The sequence below is a fragment of the Myodes glareolus genome, chromosome 13 (genome assembly GCF_982192425.1).
Source record: "Myodes glareolus chromosome 13, mMyoGla1.1, whole genome shotgun sequence".
Taxonomy (NCBI): Eukaryota; Metazoa; Chordata; class Mammalia; order Rodentia; family Cricetidae; genus Myodes; species Myodes glareolus.
In genome coordinates, this window is record NC_142038.1 from 74634154 (window position 1) to 74655213 (window position 21060).

General features: G+C 45.6%; 1 protein-coding gene and 1 long non-coding RNA gene across 8 annotated transcripts in view; one reads left to right on the forward strand and one right to left on the reverse strand.

The window, feature by feature from the left end:
* Ankrd29 (ankyrin repeat domain 29) overlaps window positions 1–21060 on the forward strand; it is a 50280-nt gene that overhangs the window by 15232 nt on the left and 13988 nt on the right. For 4 of the 7 annotated variants that reach the window (XM_087896248.1, XM_087896249.1, XM_087896251.1 and 1 more), the window contains 3 exons: window positions 5710–5808; window positions 8588–8686; window positions 12682–12780. In XM_087896248.1, coding sequence (XP_087752374.1) covers window positions 5710–5808; window positions 8588–8686; window positions 12682–12780 — 297 coding nt within the window. Of the gene's footprint in view, window positions 1–3014; window positions 3105–5709; window positions 5809–8587; window positions 8687–12681; window positions 12781–21060 lie in introns of all 7 variants that reach the window. The other 3 variants (XM_087896246.1, XM_087896247.1, XM_087896250.1) reach the window with 1 other exon arrangement.
* On the reverse strand, window positions 5803–12756 carry LOC146891839 (uncharacterized). The gene is made up of 3 exons (XR_015005444.1): window positions 12624–12756; window positions 9164–9255; window positions 5803–6666 (listed from the first exon to the last, which is right to left on the reverse strand). It is a non-coding gene; the product is annotated as an uncharacterized LOC146891839 (long non-coding RNA).

Here is a 21060-nt window from a genome sequence, read left to right on the forward strand (position 1 = left end):
TAAAAATCACCAGGATAAGAGGTCTGTGGTCTTTAAGGCAGTAAACTGCTTAAGAGGATAAAAGTTGCCATTGCTTTGCTCCACACAAAGCCCATTGCAGAGTTTATTGTGCCTAAAATAAACTCTAGGAGTGAACCATCTTCAAGTGTATTCATTCGTCTGTGCCGTCATAACAGAATAACTGGTGCTGGGTATTTTATTTTAAAAATAGAGGGCTATCTAGTTCACAGTTTTCAGGACTGAAAATCTCAGATTAGGAGTTGCGTCTGTTTGGCATCTGTGAGGGCTTCCTTGGCTGCCTCACAGCGTGACGCAGTTACAGAGAGGAGAAAGAAATGAGCACAAGCAAAAGAGACCAAGCACAAAGTATGCTTGTTTTTTTAACAACCCATGTTTGTGAGAACTAGCACCCTCTAGGAGATCACACTAATCCTTACTCTACTGACACTCACTGTAGCTCTGCCCACAACGACCTCACTCCGTTGCCTACATCTTAAAGGTTCCACTTCCTCGACATCACCTCATGGACACTCAGCTCCTAGCACTGAATCTTGGGACGATACATCCAAACCATGCGTAGTCCATACCAGCATAGTTATAAAGAGGTTTTGATGAAAAAAATTGGGCAGAATCAAAAAACTTGCTTCTGAAATAAAGTTTAAAGAATACTCGGTTCTGAAAAGCCATTGACTATGATACTGGGACTTGTTTCTTCTGCATATACTGGATTTTGGGGATACAGTCTGTTTGGATACTCACCTTCCTGGACCTGGAGGGAGGGGGGAGGAACTTGAACTTCCCACAGGGCAGGAAACCCTGACTGCCCTAAGGGACGAAGAGGGAGGAGGAGAGGGAGTGGGGGGAGTGGGAGGGTGTTGGGAAGAGGGGCGGAAATGGAAACTTTTATAATTTAATAAAATTTACTCTCAAAAAAAAAAAAAAGAATACTCGGGATTCTTTCTGGTGTTTTTTTATTAAGAGAAAATATTTATTTTTCAGCAATTTTTTGATACATTAACTAAATAATGATCATAGCAGCTGAGGTAATTTTTATGTATAAAATCAGTCATGTAGTTGGGTACAATAATCCCTAGCTGCTAGAATCTAGACTTCGTTCTGAAAGGTGAATTAAGTCTGCAGTATACAGTTTTCCTCCTGAAGCTCAGCACAGTCAAATATTTTTGTCTCAGACATGAACCAGTACTTTTTCCTCTCTTGGGATGAGATACTGTGGAGTTTATAGGAATTTCCCAGATATCACTGCATATCTGTTTGTTTGGGCTGCAGCCTATTTATCATGAAACTTAGTCCTCACAAAACAACACTTACAAATCTCTTTTCCGCCTGGCACTGGTGTTAAGTAAGCGCTCCAAAAAGGTCACGTGGGGGGACGGTGAGCTCGCTGATCAATGCTGGGGGCGTGGTCTCACCAGCGGCTCCAGGTGTAGCTCAGTCTGGAGCCGCAGCAGGATGGCTGCAGCATTTAACATGCTTTGGAGGTCGGGTCCAAGCTGATGCACGACCTGGTTAGGCAAAGCCTTGGGGAGATGTGTAAATTTGGCCTCTCAGTTCGCACAGACCCAGGTATGAGACAGACAACCAGGGACAGGTCCTAGACATAGTGGACACTTGGTTTTCTTCCTTTGGCCTGATCCCACAATCTGCCTTATCTCCGACAGGCCTTCACCTACCGCTAAATCTTAGAGGCCTAGTCCGTAGACTGTGAACGAACAACCACTGACCCACAGCCCTTGCGAGACTGGTCTACAGAGAGAGGCAGTGCAGACACTGCCATTGGTTTGGTCTGTCTTCTCACACACAGGTTCTCCTGGGCAATCTTCACAACACTAGGTCCTTGTTTCACACCGTTCTTCACATCGGCTGTGGAAATAAGATTTTTCTCTGGGATAAAGATGTTTAAGCTCATTTAGAGATATATTTTAAAATTACCCACATCTTTTTCTCTTTCTGCTTTATAGTCCTTGTTTATTATAACCTTAAAACACAAAGCGGGTTTTCTCTAATGAAAACAATGCAGTCCAGATCTGCTTATTCAAAAATTCAGTCCCAAAGGGCAGGTACACTGCGCACGAAAACCTCTTGAGAACTGAGAAGGGCAGAGGAAAGAGAAACAGTGGGGCTTCTAGCTGCTGTGTGGCTTTGTCATTTTATGTTTATTCATTGATTTGGTCACAATGACTCCACTAAATTAGCAGATGGAAACCTTCGTGCCCTGAGGACAATAGCTCTTGAGGACTGGACTGAAGCACATCCAGTCCAGAGTAAACTGTGTCCCAGATGATGAGGCTGTGGGCATGTCCAGCAGCTGCTCGAAGCTCCTGAGCCCATGCCAGCCTCGGGCAATATAGGTAGTAACCTAGAGGAAGACCCCATCAGGGAGCTTTGGAATATACTTTTGCAGCAGGCTTAAACCATGCCCCACTGTTAACCCATTTGGAGCATCAGAATGTTTTCTTAGAATTTCCATAACCTTGCTTTCCTAGACATACAGAGCTTGCTAGACCAACTGGAGATCAATGGTCCTGAGGGCAGTCACTGTAGCAATCCAGCAATGGTGGCTGACTGAAAGCTTTCGGAAAAGTTGGCCTAGAGTCCTGGGCTTCAGGAGGAAAGCTTGTATACTGCACACTTAATTCACCTTTCAGAATGAAATCTAGATCTTAGCAGCTAGGGATTATTGTACCCAACTACGTGACTGATTTTATACATAAAAATTACCTCAGCTACTATGATCATCATTTTAGTTAATGTTTCAAAAAGTTGCTGAGAAATAAATATTTTCTCTTAATAAAAAAACACCAGAAAGAATCCTGGGTAACTCTCTAAACTTTATTTCAGAAGCAAGTCTTTTGATTCTGCTCAAGTTTTTTCATCAAAACCTCTTTATAACTATGATGGAACTTAGCACTCTTCTCTGTCGGAGAGCAATGCACGGATGTTGCAGGTTCAGGTCTGTGGGAACATGCTGTGACCCAGTGTCCTGCCCCCTTCAGAATGGATGGCAGAGTAACCAGTGCGGTCCACAGGACCTGGGGTGCTCCATTATCCCTCATCCTGCTCGGAATCAGTCCCCTCCCCTCCAGGTGAGCCGTGGGAAGAGGGCTTCTCTCAGAGCCTGGAGGAGTGCGTCGGTTTCGCCAAAAGCCGGCTGTGAAGGCGACGGGCATCTTCTCTTTTCTTCTTTTTTTATTTTTATTTTTATTTTTTGCGAGTCCTTGTCTGTGTGCAGTGCGATTGCATTCACGGCCATTGCCCCCTTATTCTCTCTTATTCCCGCTGTGATCCCTCTTCCCAGAAAGTTCCCATGATGAACAACTTCACGGCTGTGCTATCAAGAATTTGTTCATGTGACACCATGATTTGGGTACCAGTCTTTGACTAGGCTTCGAAGGAAACATGCTAAAAATACCGCGTCTGAGCTGGCTGAAAATGTGCATTTAGACTGCTAGTGGTTAATATGTCCAATTTTGAAAAATATTTTAAGTGCGTTTCTGCTCTGACCTCCAGCGAGAGGATTTGTAAGTAAATTGTTTAGATTTCTTCCCCTCCCACCCTTTTCTTTCTTTTCTTCTTTTCATTGATTGTTTGCTACTCTGGATTACTAAATTCTGGAACCACATTGCTGCCACCAGAATTCTTCCATGTTTTAATTTATTCTGGTTTCCCCAATCACTGTACCAAGAATATTTGTTGCCTATAGCCATTACAACAGATCACTATTGAACTGGATGGTTTAAAACAACAGAAATTAATTATCTAGTAGATATGGGAGCCAGAAATCTAAATTTGGAGTGTAGGTTGGGCCTCATTCCCTCTTTAGGCATAACCAAGCCATGGTCTCTAGGCCATATGCACCCCAGAATAATTATGAGTGGGGCTCAACACAAAACCAAAAACTTCCTGAAAATATTAGGGGACTTTTGGTGAATTATTTGCAGCTCATTTACACAGTTCCCAAGCAGGATCTTAGGAAATGACAGTGCTGAGCTACAGTGTCAAGGCTGGACGTGCCTGCTGGAGGTTTACAGTGTAAGGTTGGACGTGCCTGCTAAGGTTTCTGCTGCCTCTAGAGCTGGTGCCACCCCATCCCATGGCTGTGGCTGCAGCACCCCAGTCATCACATGTGTGGCCTCTTAGTCTCTCCTGACAAATATCTCTCTTCATCAGTCTTACTTATTATTTTCACCATAGTAAATATACACAAAACTGACCATCTTAAAATAAGCAGTTATGGTACTGTGGATACATTCACAGCGCTGTGTAACCACGGCTGCATCTTCTCTGAAACTCTTCCACGTGGCTGTGCCCACTAGACAATAACTCCTCCTCCTCCTCCCTCCCCCAGCTGCTAGCAACCATCTCCTTACTTTCTGTCTGCATGAGTTTGTGTTCTTCAGACACCATAGCAGAATCTAACAGTGTTTGTCCTTGTAGAGCAGGCTTCCTCCATGTAACAAATCCTTACCTTTCATCCATGTGTGGTCTCTGTCATAACCCCCTTCCTTTTAAAGCTAAATAACACTCTGCCCGTGTAGGCAATGCCATGTTAGTCCTCCGTTTGCCCACGCATGGACATCTCCACTGCTCCCATGTTTTAGCTCTTTTCTCACTCTTTCTGGTATTTTTGCTTTCGTTTGTTTGAGCTTAGTTTGAGTTTCTGAGACAGGGTACACTATGAGGCCCAGGCTGGCCTCAAACTTTCGATCTTGTTGCCTCAGCCCGCTGATTGCTGGGATTATAGGCCTGTGCTACTGTGGCACAGTTCACAGAGCTTAGCAAGGAGTCTGGTTCTGTTTTGCACTTAAAAGGACACTCACCGCTGTCCTGGTGATGCAGAATGAGTGTTGTAGGTAGAAGTTTCTGCCCCGCAGCCACTCTCAGATAAACACACTGAGACTTATATTAATTACAAATGCTCAGCCAATAGCTCAGGCTTTTGCTAAATAGCTCTTACGTTTTAAGTTAACCCATGTTCCTTATTATGCTCTGCCACATGGCAGTGCCTTTATTAGCACAGCACGTTCATCCTGCTCCCTTTGCATCTGGTGACTCCTGACTCCACCCTTCTCCTTCCCAGCATTATCCTGTTTAGCTATTGGCCAGTCAGCTTCTTTATTAAACCAACGACAGTGACAGATCTTCACAGTGTACAAAAGGATTCCTCCACAGCAGAGCGCCTCCTGTCCAGATCCTCAATTTAATCCATCATGATATAGAGCAATGGTATGTCCTGGAATCAGGGCACAGTCTGATCTTCTGGGGGAGGACCATCCTCCCCTACAAGAATGAAATCTTCCTCTCATTTTATTTCTCTCATCAAGAACTAGCAACAGGGGCTAGAGATGTAGCTCAGTGATAACTAGGGCACTGCCTGCCCTTCCGAGGACCCAGGTTCAAGTCCCAGCACCCACATGGTAGCTAACAACTATCTGTAACTCCAGTTTCAAAGGATCTTATGCGCTATGCTGGCCTCCGTGGGCACTACACACACACACACACACACACACACACACACACACACACACAGGGTGCACTGACACATGTGCAGACAAAACACATTTAAAAAGATAAAATTTTTAAAAAGGAAGAAAATCACAACAAATTTAATGTGGCCCTCTTGGAGCTGGGAAGTGTCTGTGCAAAGATAATTTTGTTAATGTCTCTCTAAAGTCATGCCCTCTCTCCCAGTCAGGTACAACTGCCCTGTTCTTTGCTGCCCAGCAAGGCCACAATGACGTCGTGAGATTTCTCTTTGGATTTGGAGCATCCACTGAATGTAGGACCAAAGTAAGAAAATTGAGATCTTGATTTTTTACATCCTTTTAAGACCTTCTACAGCCATGCATTCATTTTCTCCTAGTCTGTGGCACAAATATGTGTGTGCTTCTCTTGCTGGAAGATTCTGAAGCCGAAGGCAGTGAGTTCCGTGGGGTTACAAGTGAGTTCCGTGGGGTTACAAGTGGTTCAGTGTTCGCCAGTCTTTGGGATTCCTTCTAAGTTTTACACTTGGAAAATTTCATGGGGAATTACTTTAGCTCTTTCTTGCATCGTTTATTTTCTGTTCAGGGACACTAAATTATAGCCATGTGTCTCTCTAAAAGCCCTATTTCTGTGTTTATTCTATTTTTATATTAATTCCAATAGGAGTTCTTGGAAGTATGACTTGGTCCTAGTGAGCCAGGCACTGTGGTATGCATCTATACTTTCAGTCCTGAGGGTGAGGGGCAAGAGAGACATGAGGACCCCAAAGGCAAGCAGTTTAGATGAGATGATAGGCTCCAGGTTCAGTAACAGACACTGTCTCAAAAACATAAACTGGAACCACAGTTGAGGAATAAATCATGATGTCAACCTCTGGCCTCCACATGCACCCACATGGGCACGCCTGTGCACATGCATGCACATAAGTTCATATGCCAGCTCACACATACACATTACAAGTTCACTGACCCTAAATCTCAACCCCAGAACTAAGTCAGAATGATCATACATGAGCACATGTCTACTCCAGTCATCTTCTTACTTAACAAGTTAATATTGGCTAAAGTCTCTATGCAGGAGCCAATTTGCTCCCACAAATCCACGGAGTGCAGAATCCAGGATGAGCAGTTCCATGAGGTCAACCGCAGCTGTCTGAAGAGCTTTCTGGAGGCAGAAGTGAATGTCAGGAGGTTCTGAGATTTGATGTGAACCTGGCATCAAGACTGACTTGATTTTAATAATCACCCTCTTTGGTATTAACTGCATGCAACTTGTAGCCTGAAAATGTTCTTAATAACAGAGTCTGGTGCTCTGCCAGAGCCACTGTATTTTACTGTTGTCTTACCTCATCAGGTAGAGAGAAGCAGAAAGTTGAGCATCAAAGGCACAATAGTCATTGCTGCTATCAAGCGATGTATGATCCCCCTCTGGCCACCAGCCCCAGCCTTCTGCCCCCCTCCCCTCCATCTCTCACCCTTCAAGGCTGGTTCAGCCCTCATGCTTAGCAGACAGTTCCTCCCTCCAGGCCTCTCTAGCTACTGCCATGCCCCAGGATGGCCCTTGAACTATAAACACAAGACCTCTATAGCAGACATTTTACAGGTAAGGCCACCTGTGCCTGACTACCACAGCCATTCCCCACATGACCCAAGACCTTATGAATCAGACCATCTGAGGGTAGAATTTGCTTTAGATAAAATTAAAAACAAAATACCTATGCCCAAATTTAGGAACTACACTAACATTTTTATAATTAGTATTTTAGTTAAGTCACATGTATTGAGTTGCTCATAATTAGCCTAAGTCTCCACATCACAGCTCACAGAGCCAAATATCACTCCGAGGTGGGAAAGCTGCTGCCTTACCAGAGGCACCCGAGGAAAGCCATCATTAGTGGCTCCCTGACCACAGACTCACTGAGTCAGTGGTGTGATGTGGTCGGCATAAGTGCTTGGTCTAATTCCAGCTGCAGAGATAAAAGCGGAGTTGACGGAACAAAGGGATGCCCCACTCTGATCAGATGTAACTACAGCGCTCTGCTTAGTCTCAGCACCTGTGCTTTAGAGAGACCCAGACAAACTGGCACATGCTCAGGGGAAACACTAAGTATGACAGGGAGAAGCACGTGAACCATGGTGTCATCATCTGCTCTTTTAACGGAGGCCCATCTTGCCCCGTGAAATCTATGACTGTAGGCAGTTAAACATCTTAAACTCAGTGGCTTAAAGCCAAAAAGCACCACAAGGAGAAGCCAACACTTGCCCTTTGGGCCCTTTGGGCCTCTGGGGAAAAGCTGTGGAAGGCTTCTCTGGTGACTCTGAGGTGGCTTGGCAGCGCCTGGACATGTGCTGCAGTTACCATATCAAGAGGCAAATCGATGTTTCCTCATTTGGTACAGGATATTTCATATTGATAATAACTGGTGAGACAACTGCAGGTTACACAAGTGCACAGTGCACATCCTCAAGATGAAATCTTTCATGGTTATAAAGAAAATGTGAGCCAGGCGGTGGTGGCACACATCTTTAATCCCAACACTTGGAGGCAGAGGCAGGCGGATCTCTGTGAGTTCAAGTCTAGTCTGATCTACCATGCGAGTTCCAGGACAGACAGGGCTATCGCACAGAGAAAGCCTGTTGCGAAAAACAAACAAACAAAAGACAGGAAGGAAGGAAGGAAGGAAGGAAACAAATGAAAAGGTGCGCGGCTGGAGAGACGACTCCATGGTTAAGAGCACTTGGTGCTCTTCCAGAGGACCAGAGTTCGGTGTCCAGCACCCATGCTGGGTAGCTCACCGTCTTCTTTAACTCCAGTTCCAGGGACCCAACATCTCTTCTGACCACTGTGGACACTCCAGGCACCCCACATACACATGCCATACACTCAGACACACTGGTATACACATACATACAAATAAAAATAAAATAAGTCTTTAAAAAATAAAGACAAGGTAAAAGAGATAACAGAAGGAAGATGTGTTCATTTTCTCTGGGAATATTCTCTTCCAACTCTATGTGAAGAGTATGCTTGGTAAAATGCAAGTTGCACCATATGCAATGCAATGTAGTGTCTTTTCCTTCCATAGGATGGGGGCACTGCCCTGTTGGCTGCCAGTCAGTACGGGCACATGCCAGTGGTGGAGACCTTGCTGAAACATGGAGCCAACATCCATGACCAACTTTATGTGAGTGTTACCCCACTGACCACATCTAACATCAATCTAATCCCAATGTCAGAAATCCCAATTTCAAGTATCAGAGCACAGTGGGGTTTTCTCTCTTTTTGAAGATTTGCTTTTGTCATTTTAATTATGTGTGCAGGTGTGTGTGTGTGTGTGTGTGTGTGTGTGTGTGGTGTGTGATGAATGCCAGTGCCCACAGAGGTCAGAGGTGTCAGGTCTGCTGGAGCTGGGTCTACAGGCAGTTTTGAGCCACCAGATATGGATGCTGGGAGTTGAACTCAGGTCCTCAGAAGGCGCAGCCAGTGCTCTTAACCACTGAGCCATCTCTCCAGCCCTGCACAGTGGGATTTCCATCTGAGACATCTAGGGCTGACGAGATCAGCTTTGCCTGTCATGGAAACCATGTCCCTCCTAAATCTCTTGGACATCTGGCACACTTTTGCCTGTACAGTCAGCTGCCCCCTTCAGACACGTACTTACTTGAGCCGTGACCAGCCATATGGTCCAGCAGATGGACTGTACCCGCCTGTTGTAGACACTAGTGCAGAAAGGCTTCGAGAAGAGAAACCAAGCTGTCCAAAAGAGAAACGAGAGGTGAGCCTTGGAGATGCGTGCACAAGGTAGGACCGTGAAGGGCATCTGCTGCCACTGGGAGTCTCTTCCCAGCTAATTGGCAATTAGTACACAGCCCAAGGGCCTTTTTAATTGTCACTATAATTCCATAGGCTCTCTGACAAATGTTATTATCCTGGTTTTGTAGGAAAAATAAGATATGGAAAGATGAGATGACTTGACAGAGTCTGGGGGTGGGGGAAGGGGAGAGTCCTGCTTCCAATTATACAGGAACTGTGTTTTAGGCCATTCCTCAAGTACACTGTGAGCCCTTATTCTGAAGGCGCCAGGTTTTCATAGCCAGGTAATGTGTGGGTGTGCAGGTTTCCATTTGCATAGCCTTTCCAGAGCTTCCCTCGTTAACTGACAAATCACAGGCCTCTTTGAAGTCCACAGCAACTAGCCTTACCCTCTGGCACTTCAGAGTTTATAAGGTTTGGGGCCTGAGATCCTTGCTAACTCTCTAACAAGTGCTTCTCCATCTGGCTGCCCATTAGACACACCTGTTGTGCGGTCCAAACCACCAGTTCCCAGACCTCCCCTCAGACCAGCAGAGCCAGGCTCTGTGGGCACAGCTGCAGCCTGACAAGGTTCTGACGCGTGCTCAAGTCTGAGCACCACAGGCAGAGATGGAGAGATGGCTCCGTGCTTTGCTGTGCAGGCCGGACAGCCTGAGCTTGGGTCTGGAGCCCCCACATACAAAGCTAGGCTCTTGGCGTGCACTTGCAATCCCAGCACTGAGAAGAGGAGGGGGAGGTTCTAGGTCCAGTCAAATTGGTAATGAGTTGTGGCTTCAGTGAGACCCTAGCTCCAAAAATAGGGTGAAGAGCAGTTGAAGATGCCTACTATTGACCTTTAACCTATACACTTGAGTGTGCATGCACACATGTATCCACACATGTGCACACACATAAACACATACTTATACCACATACATACACAAGAAGGGAAAATAACTGTATGTCTAAAGCTTTGGATACCTTTCTATGGATCGATGTAAATAAAGAATAGCTGAGAATCTGGGCTACTGTCATGTGGGGCTGGATAGAACCGGCTTCTAGAAACCTCACAAATAGAAGTTTTATTTGCACACCATGACCCAGAGTTAGCAGTCCAAATTGAGGGTGGATACAAATTTTGTACTCATTAGACAACATTCTTCCAAAATGCTCTTGGAAGGATAGACTTCACCTGAATTCATAGACAATTTCTCTCTGCTGTAAGAAGAATTGGGAAATTTCATGTGCTGTAAATTCATTTTTACTTTTTGTAAAATGGTACAAATATCTCTATTAAAAATAATTGGCCTGGATGTGGTGGTGTACACCTTTGATCCCAGTACTAGAAAGTTCAAGGACAGCTTGGTCCACATAGTGAGTTCTAATCCAGGCAAAACTGCAGAGTGAGACCCTGTACCAAAACATAAAATAAAAATGATGGGGGTGGGGTACATGCCAAAGATCTCTGGAAACAAGTGGGAGATGAAAGTTGTGATGCCCTGTAAGGGACTCAGTGTGTGGACAGTCCAGCTCAGAGACCAGAGTTAGCCACCGCTAAGGCACGGGGAACTTTCTGTGCCAAGAACTAAGGAGCCGCTAAAATCTGTAGCCATTACCAAACACCTTCCTAAAAATCTGTACAGACTGGTTTGTTTTTAATGATTGCCTCAGGGGTAATCTGGTAGCTCCGTAGACACCCAGTGGAAATCCAGCCCTGCCCAGCTGGCACGCCTGTTGGGCTTGTGCCAAGAAAGGCCTTTGGGGTCTCTGCTTGCCTTGCACTCCCAGCACAAGGTGTGGTGATTAGCTGGGTGTTAACTCCACATGGGCGTGTCCAGGTTTTCTACTGTGGAGTCGGAACGTTGGCCCTGTGCACACATACTCTGCAGTGAGTATGGACAAATACAACCTATAAATTTGCTGAAATCAGGAAGACATGTGTCTGAGAAAGAAAACAAAGAAGTGCTCCCCAAACAAAAAAGTTCACAGAGCTTGGAGCTCTTGCTTTGGGCGTGGTGCAAATTGCCCTTTGTGTTCATGGGCATTGCTGGCTCTGCTGGCCTGACAGGGAGCAGTGAGGTGGAGAATCTCAGGCAGGTTTCCTGAAATCATTTGCATGTGTGTGTGTGTGTGTGTGTGTGTGTGTGTGTGTGTGTGTGTACGCACTAGGCTAGCACTCTGCTACTGAGCCACCATGCCTTTTTTTTTCTTTTTTTCTTTTTCTCTTTTTTTTATTTATTTATTATGTATACAGTATTCTCAGTATTCTGTCTGCATGTATGCCTGCAGGCCAGAAGAGGGCACCAGATCTCATTGCAGATGATTGTGAGCCACCATGTGGTTGCTGGGAATTGAACTCAGGGCCTCTGGAAGAGCAGACAGTGCTCTTAACCGCTGAGCCATCTCTCCAGCCCCCCACCATGCCTTTTAATACTCGGAGAAACTGCATGTTGTGGGATATGGATAAAGGAGGAAGAGGGAGATGCCAAGGGAAAGACACTAACTCCCAATTCATAAAGTCACAGAAAGTGCATTCTGGGGAAATGACTCAGGTAGTGCAGTGTTTGTTTCCTGGCATGAAGGATTTGATCCCCAGAACTCATGTTGGAAAGAATGAGAGAGAGAGAGAGAGAGAGAGAGAGAGAGAGAGAGAGAGAGAGAAAGAGAAAGAGAGAGAGAGCTGGGTCTACTGGAGAGATAGTTCAGCAGTTAAAAGCATGTGTTGCTCTTGCAAAGGACTCAAGCTTAGTTCCAAGAACCCACACAGTGACACACAACCATTTGTAACTCCAGTTCTAGGGGATCCAAAGCCCACATTTGTCCTCTGGGTACCTGGATGCATGGCATGCGCACACACACACACACACACACACACACACACAGAGAGAGAGAGAGAGAGAGAGAGAGAGAGAGAGAGAGAGAGAAAACATTAATACACATAATAAAATAAATCTAAAAATTCGTTTTAAAAACCTGAGTGGGGTGACTTTTGCATGCAATCCCAGCACGTGGGAGGCAGAGAGAGGAAGATCCCTCAGGGTCACTGGCCAGGCAGTGTGAGCCAGGCTTTGAGTGAGAGATCTCAAAAAAGCAGACAGTGCCTTCCTGAGGAATGATGCTAGAGGTTGTCCTCTGGCCTCCGTGTGCATGTGCGTGTGTGTGTGTGTTTGTGTGTGTGTGTGTGTGCATGCGCACACGTGTGTGTGCTCACGAGCACGCAGACACACGTCTGCGCCATTTGTTTACATAATAGCTCATAGCTATTAATTGGCAATAGAATAGAAACAGGAAAGAGAATGCAAATGGGAAGCTTTATTAAGTATACATACCTTAATTTTCTTTTTAAATAAATACGAAGCCTGAATCTGAACACTTGCTCTCTCTCAGGATGGAGCCACTGCCCTCTTCCTTGCTGCCCAAGGAGGTTATTTGGATGTCATTCGCCTGCTGCTGTCTTCAGGGGCAAAAGTCAACCAGCCAAGGCAGGTAATGTCATTGCCAAAGTCTACGGAGCATGTGGAGGGAGCGCCAAGGGCTGAAGCAGCATACGTTTGGCATAGAGCAGGCACCATAGGCATCCTTCAGCTCCTTCTGCCTCTGTGATAAGAAGTTAATCTTTGATTAAGATGGCTCGTGCTCTGTGCTTTGAGCGCAGCCAGATGCCTCTGAACTAAAGTTGACGTCATGTCTCAGTATTTTGAAAACTTGAGTGTTTAATGTCTGAGGTCAAGTACACACTCTGTCACCTCCTGTTCAAATAAGCCGTGACTGTGCTGAACTTAGGAGTGTTGGCTGACCTGGGGCATAGGTAGACAGAGGCAAGTCCCTTCCTGGTCTCCCTCCTGGTACGCTGCTGCTGCCGTATCTCCTGCCCTTGACATTGAAATCCTGAGTAGGTCCTGTGCCTTCCTTCATTGCTCACAAGCCTACTACCATTGAGACTTCATTTAACAGTACCTACCGTCTGTCATCTGCTAACGTCTGGCAAATCAACTGGCTGATACTTAAAGTTCTTGAATACAAGATCACACTGGGGCCAATTTATAAATGATAAATGTGAGGTCGCATAGATCCCCATGTCATAGGGACCATCTGTGCTCTGAGGCTAAGGTCACATTGCTATGAAGGTTTGGTTTTCTTTGTTTGTTTAGAAAAGTCAAACTGATTTCCTAATCAATAATATGCCCAAGGCAGGTTTCTGTAATTGATCTGGCATGGGAATATCTGGGACTTTACATAACATATAGCAATGGGAACCCTCTAGATGAGTCTGTGTTCCTGGCCATAGACTTCTTGGGTTTTCATTAACCTAAGTGCTTAATGGAGAAGAAGAGCCTAGGTATAGTAGCTTTGCCAACAGCAATCTAGGCTTCTAAACCAGTTCTGCCAATGACTTTGTTTTGGTTACTGGAGATTGGTTTTGTTTTTAAGATAGGGTCTCACTGTGTTGCCCAGGCTTGTCTCATACTCATGATTCACCCTACTTAGTGCTGGGATTGCAGGCATGCACCACTATGCCTGCTTAACTCTGTGGATTTTAAATCAAATTAAATGTATTATTTGTGTGTGTACGTGTGTGTGTGTGTGTGTGTGTGTGTGTGTGTGTGTTACAGAATATATGTGGAAATCAAAGGACAACTTTTATGAGTCTGCCCTTTCTTCCCACCCCGGACTGTGGGTGGACTCAGGCCGGCAGGCTGTGGGTGGACTCAGGCCGGCCGGCTGTGTCACAGCGCTCTCACCCCCCACGCCACCTCGTGGGCCCAGCTCTGTGATTCTGACGAGCAGGATGCGCCCATCAAGCCCTTCAGGCTTCCAGAGAGCTTTGATGATTGTTTTATCAGCACTCAGTCAGTGTCTCCAGGGCAGTTACCACCGCCACGTATAGCTAGAAAGATGAATTGCACGTTTTAAGCTTGTAAAGACTTTCTTAGTTGTAGATAGTCCTAGAAATTCTCTTGGGATGGAAGCAGTTTAGAAAAGCTGCGCATCAGGATGAAGAGATGACTGTCAGTAAAGTAAGCATGACAATCTATATCTGAGCCCAGGACCCATGTAAAAATGCTAAACATGGTGGCAAGCCTTTGTTAGTCCTAGCACCAGAGAAGCAGAGACAGGCAGACCCCTGGAACTCACTGACTAGCCAGCCTAATAGGTGAGCCACAGGCCAGTGTCTCAAAAAACAAGATCAATCACTCCCAAAGAACTACACCCAGGGGCAACTTCTGGCCTCCACATAAACATACACATATGTGCATGTAACACACACACACACACACACACACACACCTACATATACATGAACACATACACACAAAGAAAAAGAAAAAAAAATGTACATCAGGTCTTGCCAAAGCTGACATTTGGAAGTTGGAGTTTAATATCTTATTAACTGGTCTTATTTTGATGCAATTGATGGAAGGAGCTGGAAGGCTCTGAATGGCGTGGATTTGATTTGGAGGTCGTTGTCACCACAGGTGCCCCACGAACTTGAATGCTGGGGATTATTGAGCTTGCCAAATGTCTTTCATTATATCTTTGCAAAGTAATTTCTGTCACTTTAAGAAGCCTGTGTGTAAAATTCATTTCATTATTCTTATTCCTACAGTCATGCTTGCTTATAAAACAATACTCAAGCTGATATGAGTCGAGATTTCAAAGGCTGCATGGGTGCATATGCACTTGAACCTGAGCTGAGTCACCTGGTCACTGAAGCCAGGAGGTTAAAAAGCAAGCCTGCATGGCAGCAGTAACCACAACACATTCCCCTTGTTTGCATTCCTCTGGAGTGAGGCTCACCTGTTCAGTGAACAGCCTACTGTGAGGACAATGACCTGCCCTGTGGTTAAAAAGCAGGGGACACACCCTCCCAAAGACCGTTTCTAAGGAAGTGCTTTGGAATTGGAAGAGTCCAGGTCTGGAAAGATTGTTATTCAGGCAAAGTGTTTTATAAAAATAAGAGCTACTTGGGGTGGGGGAGGAGGGAACATTCCCTTTATGTTGCACACACTCACTCCATGCTGCTCTCAAACCGCAATCAGTTCCATTGCCTGCAGGAGCCTGCAGTTCTCTAGCTGGAGACTCAGCTATGCAGGCCAATGACTCCATGTTTTGCCTTCTCTGACAGTAGAACCCTGCTGACACCATTCTGTCTAAGAAAACAAACATCCTCAGCATGACAAAAGTGCATGGCTGCTTGGGTGCAGTTATGTAGAGGTTTGAGAAAAGCGTGGTTTAGAGTTCTCGCTAAAATGACTTGCACAGGGTAGAACATTGCAGGCAGGGCGTGTGGAACTGTTGTTTGATCCTGAAATCCCACTGACTCATTAGATCTTCATCAGAGAACTCTTGAATTTATAACTGAAGACAAGGATGTGTACCTGATTTTTCAATTCTTAATATTTTTAGAAAAGCTTGCTGTGTGTGTGTGTGTGTGTGTGCACGCACATGTGCACACATGTGAATGTGTGCAAGTACATCACGTGTGTGCAAAAGCCAGAAGTCAGTCTCAGTTGTCCCTCCTGAGGAGCTGTTCATCTTTGGTTTTGGGACAGAGTCTCCCCCAGGAACCTGAGAACTTTCGATTAGACTATCTGTTCAACGAGTCTCGGGGATTCCTCTCCTTTTCTCTCCCCAGCCCTGGGCTTAGAAGCACATACCACCACGCCCAGATTATGTGGTATTGAAGGTCAAACTCAGGTTATCATGCTTCTCACACACATGCACATGTGTGCGTGTGCACACATATACATGCACACACGCACACACCCCCATTCTACAGAGTTCTGCTGTTAGCATCCATGACAAGATGCTAATGAAGTAGCCCTGAAATCACGCAGCTTACATTTGATGAGCTTCAGGGAATCTGAACTGGTAACGCTATCCCTGTGGCTTGTGTTGAGGAAGCATGATCACAGGACAAGCCACACAGATGCTGGGCGGTGTGCAGCTTGGGCTCCTTCCATGCTGCGGAGTCACAGATCCCTGTGAGTCCCATTGTCACTCGAAAAATTCGCTTTTGTTTCTTCCATGTGTCCTTCAAAAGGAGAACCTGGCAGGAGCCAAAGCATTTTGGTCACTAACAAAGATGTCACTGAATCCATCCACTCTTCTCTCAATCACATGCCTTGACATACACTTTTCCCCAGCTCAACTCATCCACATTGTTCGAGCAACATTTTCTAGAGTGGCCAAGCCTAGCCTTGCTTGCCCAGCGTCTGGCTGGCCTGTCTTCATCATCTCCAGCTAGTCCTCCTTTGCTTGTCAGTGCTTCTGTGGAGTTGACAGAAAGACAATCTAATGAGCTCAGTCCCTAAAACAGTGGTTCTCAACCTGTGGGTCGTGACCCCTTTGAAGTTGAATGATCACCTAAGACCATCAGAAAACACAGATGTCTTCATTGCAATTTATAACAGTAGGGAAATTACAGTTATGAAGTAGCAATGGAAATAATTTCATGGGTTGGGGGGTCACCACAACATGAGGAACAGTATTAAAACATCTCAGCATTAGGAAGGCTGAGAACCACTACCCTAACAGAAACCTTCAGCTGGACAGAGAATTGCAAGAACCCAGAAAGTGAATATTCTCTTGGGTCACAAGTTTGGAGACACATGGGAAGTGGGAAAAACAAGAGCTTCCAGATTTGCTGTAGGTTTCCAAGCACGTGGACACTGAAGTAGACTACCATAGCAACATTTGTAGAGGGCACTGGCTGTCTTAGTCCCTCTGCACGTGGTATAGGCATTTGGACCTATTGACCACCAAAAGACATCGTGACTTGGACCGAACACCAGGGAGGTCTGGTGGCAGAGAAGGACCCATGATTGGAAACTAGAGGACTCTAGATGTAGAACCCATGCTCGTGGGCAACACACAAGCTCTAGGAAAATAGATAACAGCTGGGGTGCCCGCTTAGGCCTTCGGGTAGAGAGAAGCTGGCGCTCATAAGGATATTCATGCTTAGGAAATGAAAGACGGTTCAGTTCTCCATGACCTGGAGCAAGTGGTTTACCTTCCCTGGACCTTTGTTGTTTCATCCATAAACCCAAGACAGTAACGATAACTCTGCTCTGGAATTGCTATGGAAATGGTATAAAACATTCCCACTAAAATTCTTACTGCAGCAGTTCTGGGTTGGACTAACTCTGGTAGCAAAGTTGTCTTGTTACTGACCCTTATCACTGCTGGTAAAGTTCCCTGCATCATGAGAATCCCCAACTAACAGTAGACTTGATCCCAGAGAATATCCGACCTGAAACCTCCAGATGAAAGCAGTCCATGCCCGAGGACTAGAAGGCCATGGAAGCAGAGCGCATATAGCATTTCATACACGTGTTCCTATGGAATTAAATGGCTGGTTGTTTTTTTCTAAATAGATTTCAGACGCCTAGATAAAATTATAGAAGATAAGTTTCTAACATGAGAGGTATTATATATCCTCTATCTGTATAATGTATTTGCTATAGCCTGGAATAGCAACAGATTTGATAGGGAATGCCAAAGTCACCGTATCAACCATTCATTTGGTCCTTAAGTTCTTTCTGCAATTATCATCCAATGTTGAACACTTTCAGATACAGGCAACACACTGCTATTTATTGGGTTGTTAGTCTTCTTCAGCCCTCATGTTTCCTGTTCTTTCCTTGGCTTCCGGTTCTCATGTGACCTTCATCTACTAGTCGGGCAGCTGTGCTCTTCTATGATCCCATGCAGAGAGGACAGAGGCCGGTTCCTGGAGCCCGTTGGCCGGCCAGCCTATGCAAAGTGATGAGTTCAGTGACAGATGCGGCTCAAAAAACAAGGTGGAGAGTGATGAAGGAAAATACCTAACGCCAACCTCTGGCCTCTATGCACATGCACACACATGCACGTGCACTCCCACCTCATGCTATGAGCACACACACACACATACACACACACACACACACACACACACACGGGAGAGAAAGAGGAGAGAGAGAGAGAGAGAGAGAGAGCGCTGCGGAGTGCATAACTTTCACAACACAGTAATAATTTTATCTGCTTAATATATTTTAAAACTATTTTTTTGTTCAGAAGTAGCTAAAAGTATTCAAAAGTTTTAAATATCTTTTTTTGCCCATTCCAATTCACTTCGAAATCCCAGAAAAGAGAAACAATAGATTTGTATTCCATCTTTTTTATGATGGTGTGGTGGTGCATGCCTTTAATCCCCGACTCAAGAGGCAGAGGAAGCAAGTGAATCTTAGTTAAAGGGCAGCCTGGGCTACATAATAGAGAGACCCAGTCTCTAAAAAAATAAAATAAAAATAAGAAAGAGAAAAGCACGGACTACTGTACAGAAATGGTGGTGTAAAGAGGGATCTCTCACTTCAGTAGACAGCTAGGCTGGGTTCCAGCATCAGTCTGGAGATGTGATCATCAGCAATGAGATACGCTGGTGACCCATGTGCCCTGTACCAGTCAGTGGGACCCAGCTGCTCCCCATCCAGCTGTTGTACAGGGCCACCTGGGGACTTGGGGAAGAAATCAAGTGGATGAGCTTGCAGAACCAGGAGTCAAGTCAAGGTTTTCCGTTCGTTGTTCTTGGTAAAAGGCACCTGGCCCACTTTCTGCTGGTCATGTGAACGGCACCTGGCCCCAGGAAGCATTTTCTGAGCACCTGTCCATCTTCACGCTCTCCGCCTTTCTGCATGCTGGCTCAGCAGCAGGTCTGCAAGGTTGACATGTTTGCAGAAGATGCTGAGCCTGAGAGCATTGCCCAAGGCCTCACTGGCAGGAAGTGCAGGCTGAGTTTTTTGTTTTGTTTTGTTTTTTGTTTTCTGTTTGTTTTCCAGTTAATGTCATAGATCTGAGTGTTGCTGTGACTGTTATGAGTTGAGAGTAGTGATAATTATCCTCACTGAGGATGTCTCAGCACCTTTCCACGGGTAATTTTGCTAAAACAGCCGAGCCCTGACAAGCCCATACACGAAGCAGGCAGCCCATCTCCCTTCCCTGACTGCCCTCTGGTGGAGACATCCACAAAGAACAAAATAGACACAACAGGCAAACCACAAGCATATTGATTGCTCATTGCTAGGACATGCCCAGAGCTCTTCTGCTGTCCCCAGGACCCCACCTGTACCCATGTGCCAAAGTAATAGGATTGATTGTTTGCTCTGCCTGCCACACCATGCCTGTCCAAGACACTGTAAATGTATGCTTGCCCTACTACCTGACAAAACCCTGGCCCCTGGTCTTTCTTCAAGACCCAACTCAACTATGACCCTATCTCTGAAGCCTGACCCCAAGCCCACAACAGTAGGGGGCCTCTCCTAGTCCACTGGGCACATTTGGCTCAGTTGTTATCATTTGCAATTGTATAGACATTTCGACATTATTGCCTTCTCTAGACTTTCCTTTGAAAAGAGAGACTTATTTCAGTATTCCGCCTGAGACACAGAAGGGGTTTCATAGTTAATTATTGGTTGGGTGAATACTTAGTTAAATCCTCAATTGGGAGAATCAAATGAAAATCATTGGAGTTGCTTTATTATAAGCAATAAGCAATTCTTTAGTTTGTACTCTTAATTTGTGCCTTTAGTGCAAATTATAATTTGTTAATAAGAATAGTTCCAAGAGACAGAGAGAGGTATAAAGGACGTGTGGAGCAGGCTGGCTGTCTTCAGACCTCCTCTGTTCTCCAGCTCCTTCCTCTCTTCTCGCTCTCCCAAGGCACAGGCACCGATGCTGTCCCCCCAACCCTGCCGCCACCGCCTTCCAATTTGTCATTTTCCGCTCACCCTTTGCCAGGATGTGTGCCTGCCTGCAGTAGCTGTATGCTGCTATGTAGTATCTCCACACAGCAGCAGGTGTAGCTGCATAGCCTACCCTTGCATCATCTTGCTCAGTAGCCCTCCTTCTGATGGAGAGGTAGGTTTTCCATGCTCTTGGGACATACTACCATGATGACCTCAGCAGTTACATTTTTCCAGTTCTTGGTCCTGCGCCCTCCTCTTGCTCTTCTTCTCAGAGATCGGGCTACTACTCAGGTATCGGGGGAGGGGTTGGAGAGACTCCTTCCTGAATCTGCTGGACTCTTTGGTCCTCAAGCGTCTGCACTGGTTCCTAGAGCTTCACTATGGTTTCATCCTAGGTGTTGGCTCTGCCATTGACTCTGCTCAATGAAGTCATTTCTGTGTCTTTGTCTTCTCAACCTCAAACTTACTTCAAGCCACTCTTCCCTCAGCACTTCCAATTTCCCACAGCACGGTAAATTCCTGAATAGCCAGATGCTGGGTGACTATGCGTGTGTATGTATGTGTATATATACAGCCGTTGGGGGAATCTCTCAGGCACCCCGTGGCCCAGACAGCTCCTATCATTCTTTCACTTTCAGGTATTAGCCTAGAGCGGAATTTCTTTAAGGCATTTCCCATTTTCTTGAGTTCTGTTCTATGAAAAGGAGAAAACTCCCTTTCCATCTGAGTTTCCCAGTTTTCCCTAGGTGTTTGTGCCACCTAGCTACCTACCCCTGTGCCCTCCACACAGCCAGAGTCAAGCCAGGCAGAGAGGAAACATGAGTCCCTTCCCTCTTCTGCTTCTTCCTGTGCTACAGACTTCCTGTCCGCCAACTGACAGCCTTGGGGTCAAATGCTTCTCCTTCCTTTCTTTCTATTATTTTACCTTCTTCTCAGTCTTGGGGAAAAGGGAGTTAGCAAATAATATACAGAAAATGTTACCCTAAATATCCTGTTACACTAGTTTGTGTCCATTCCTAGGAAAAGCATCACCTTCTACATA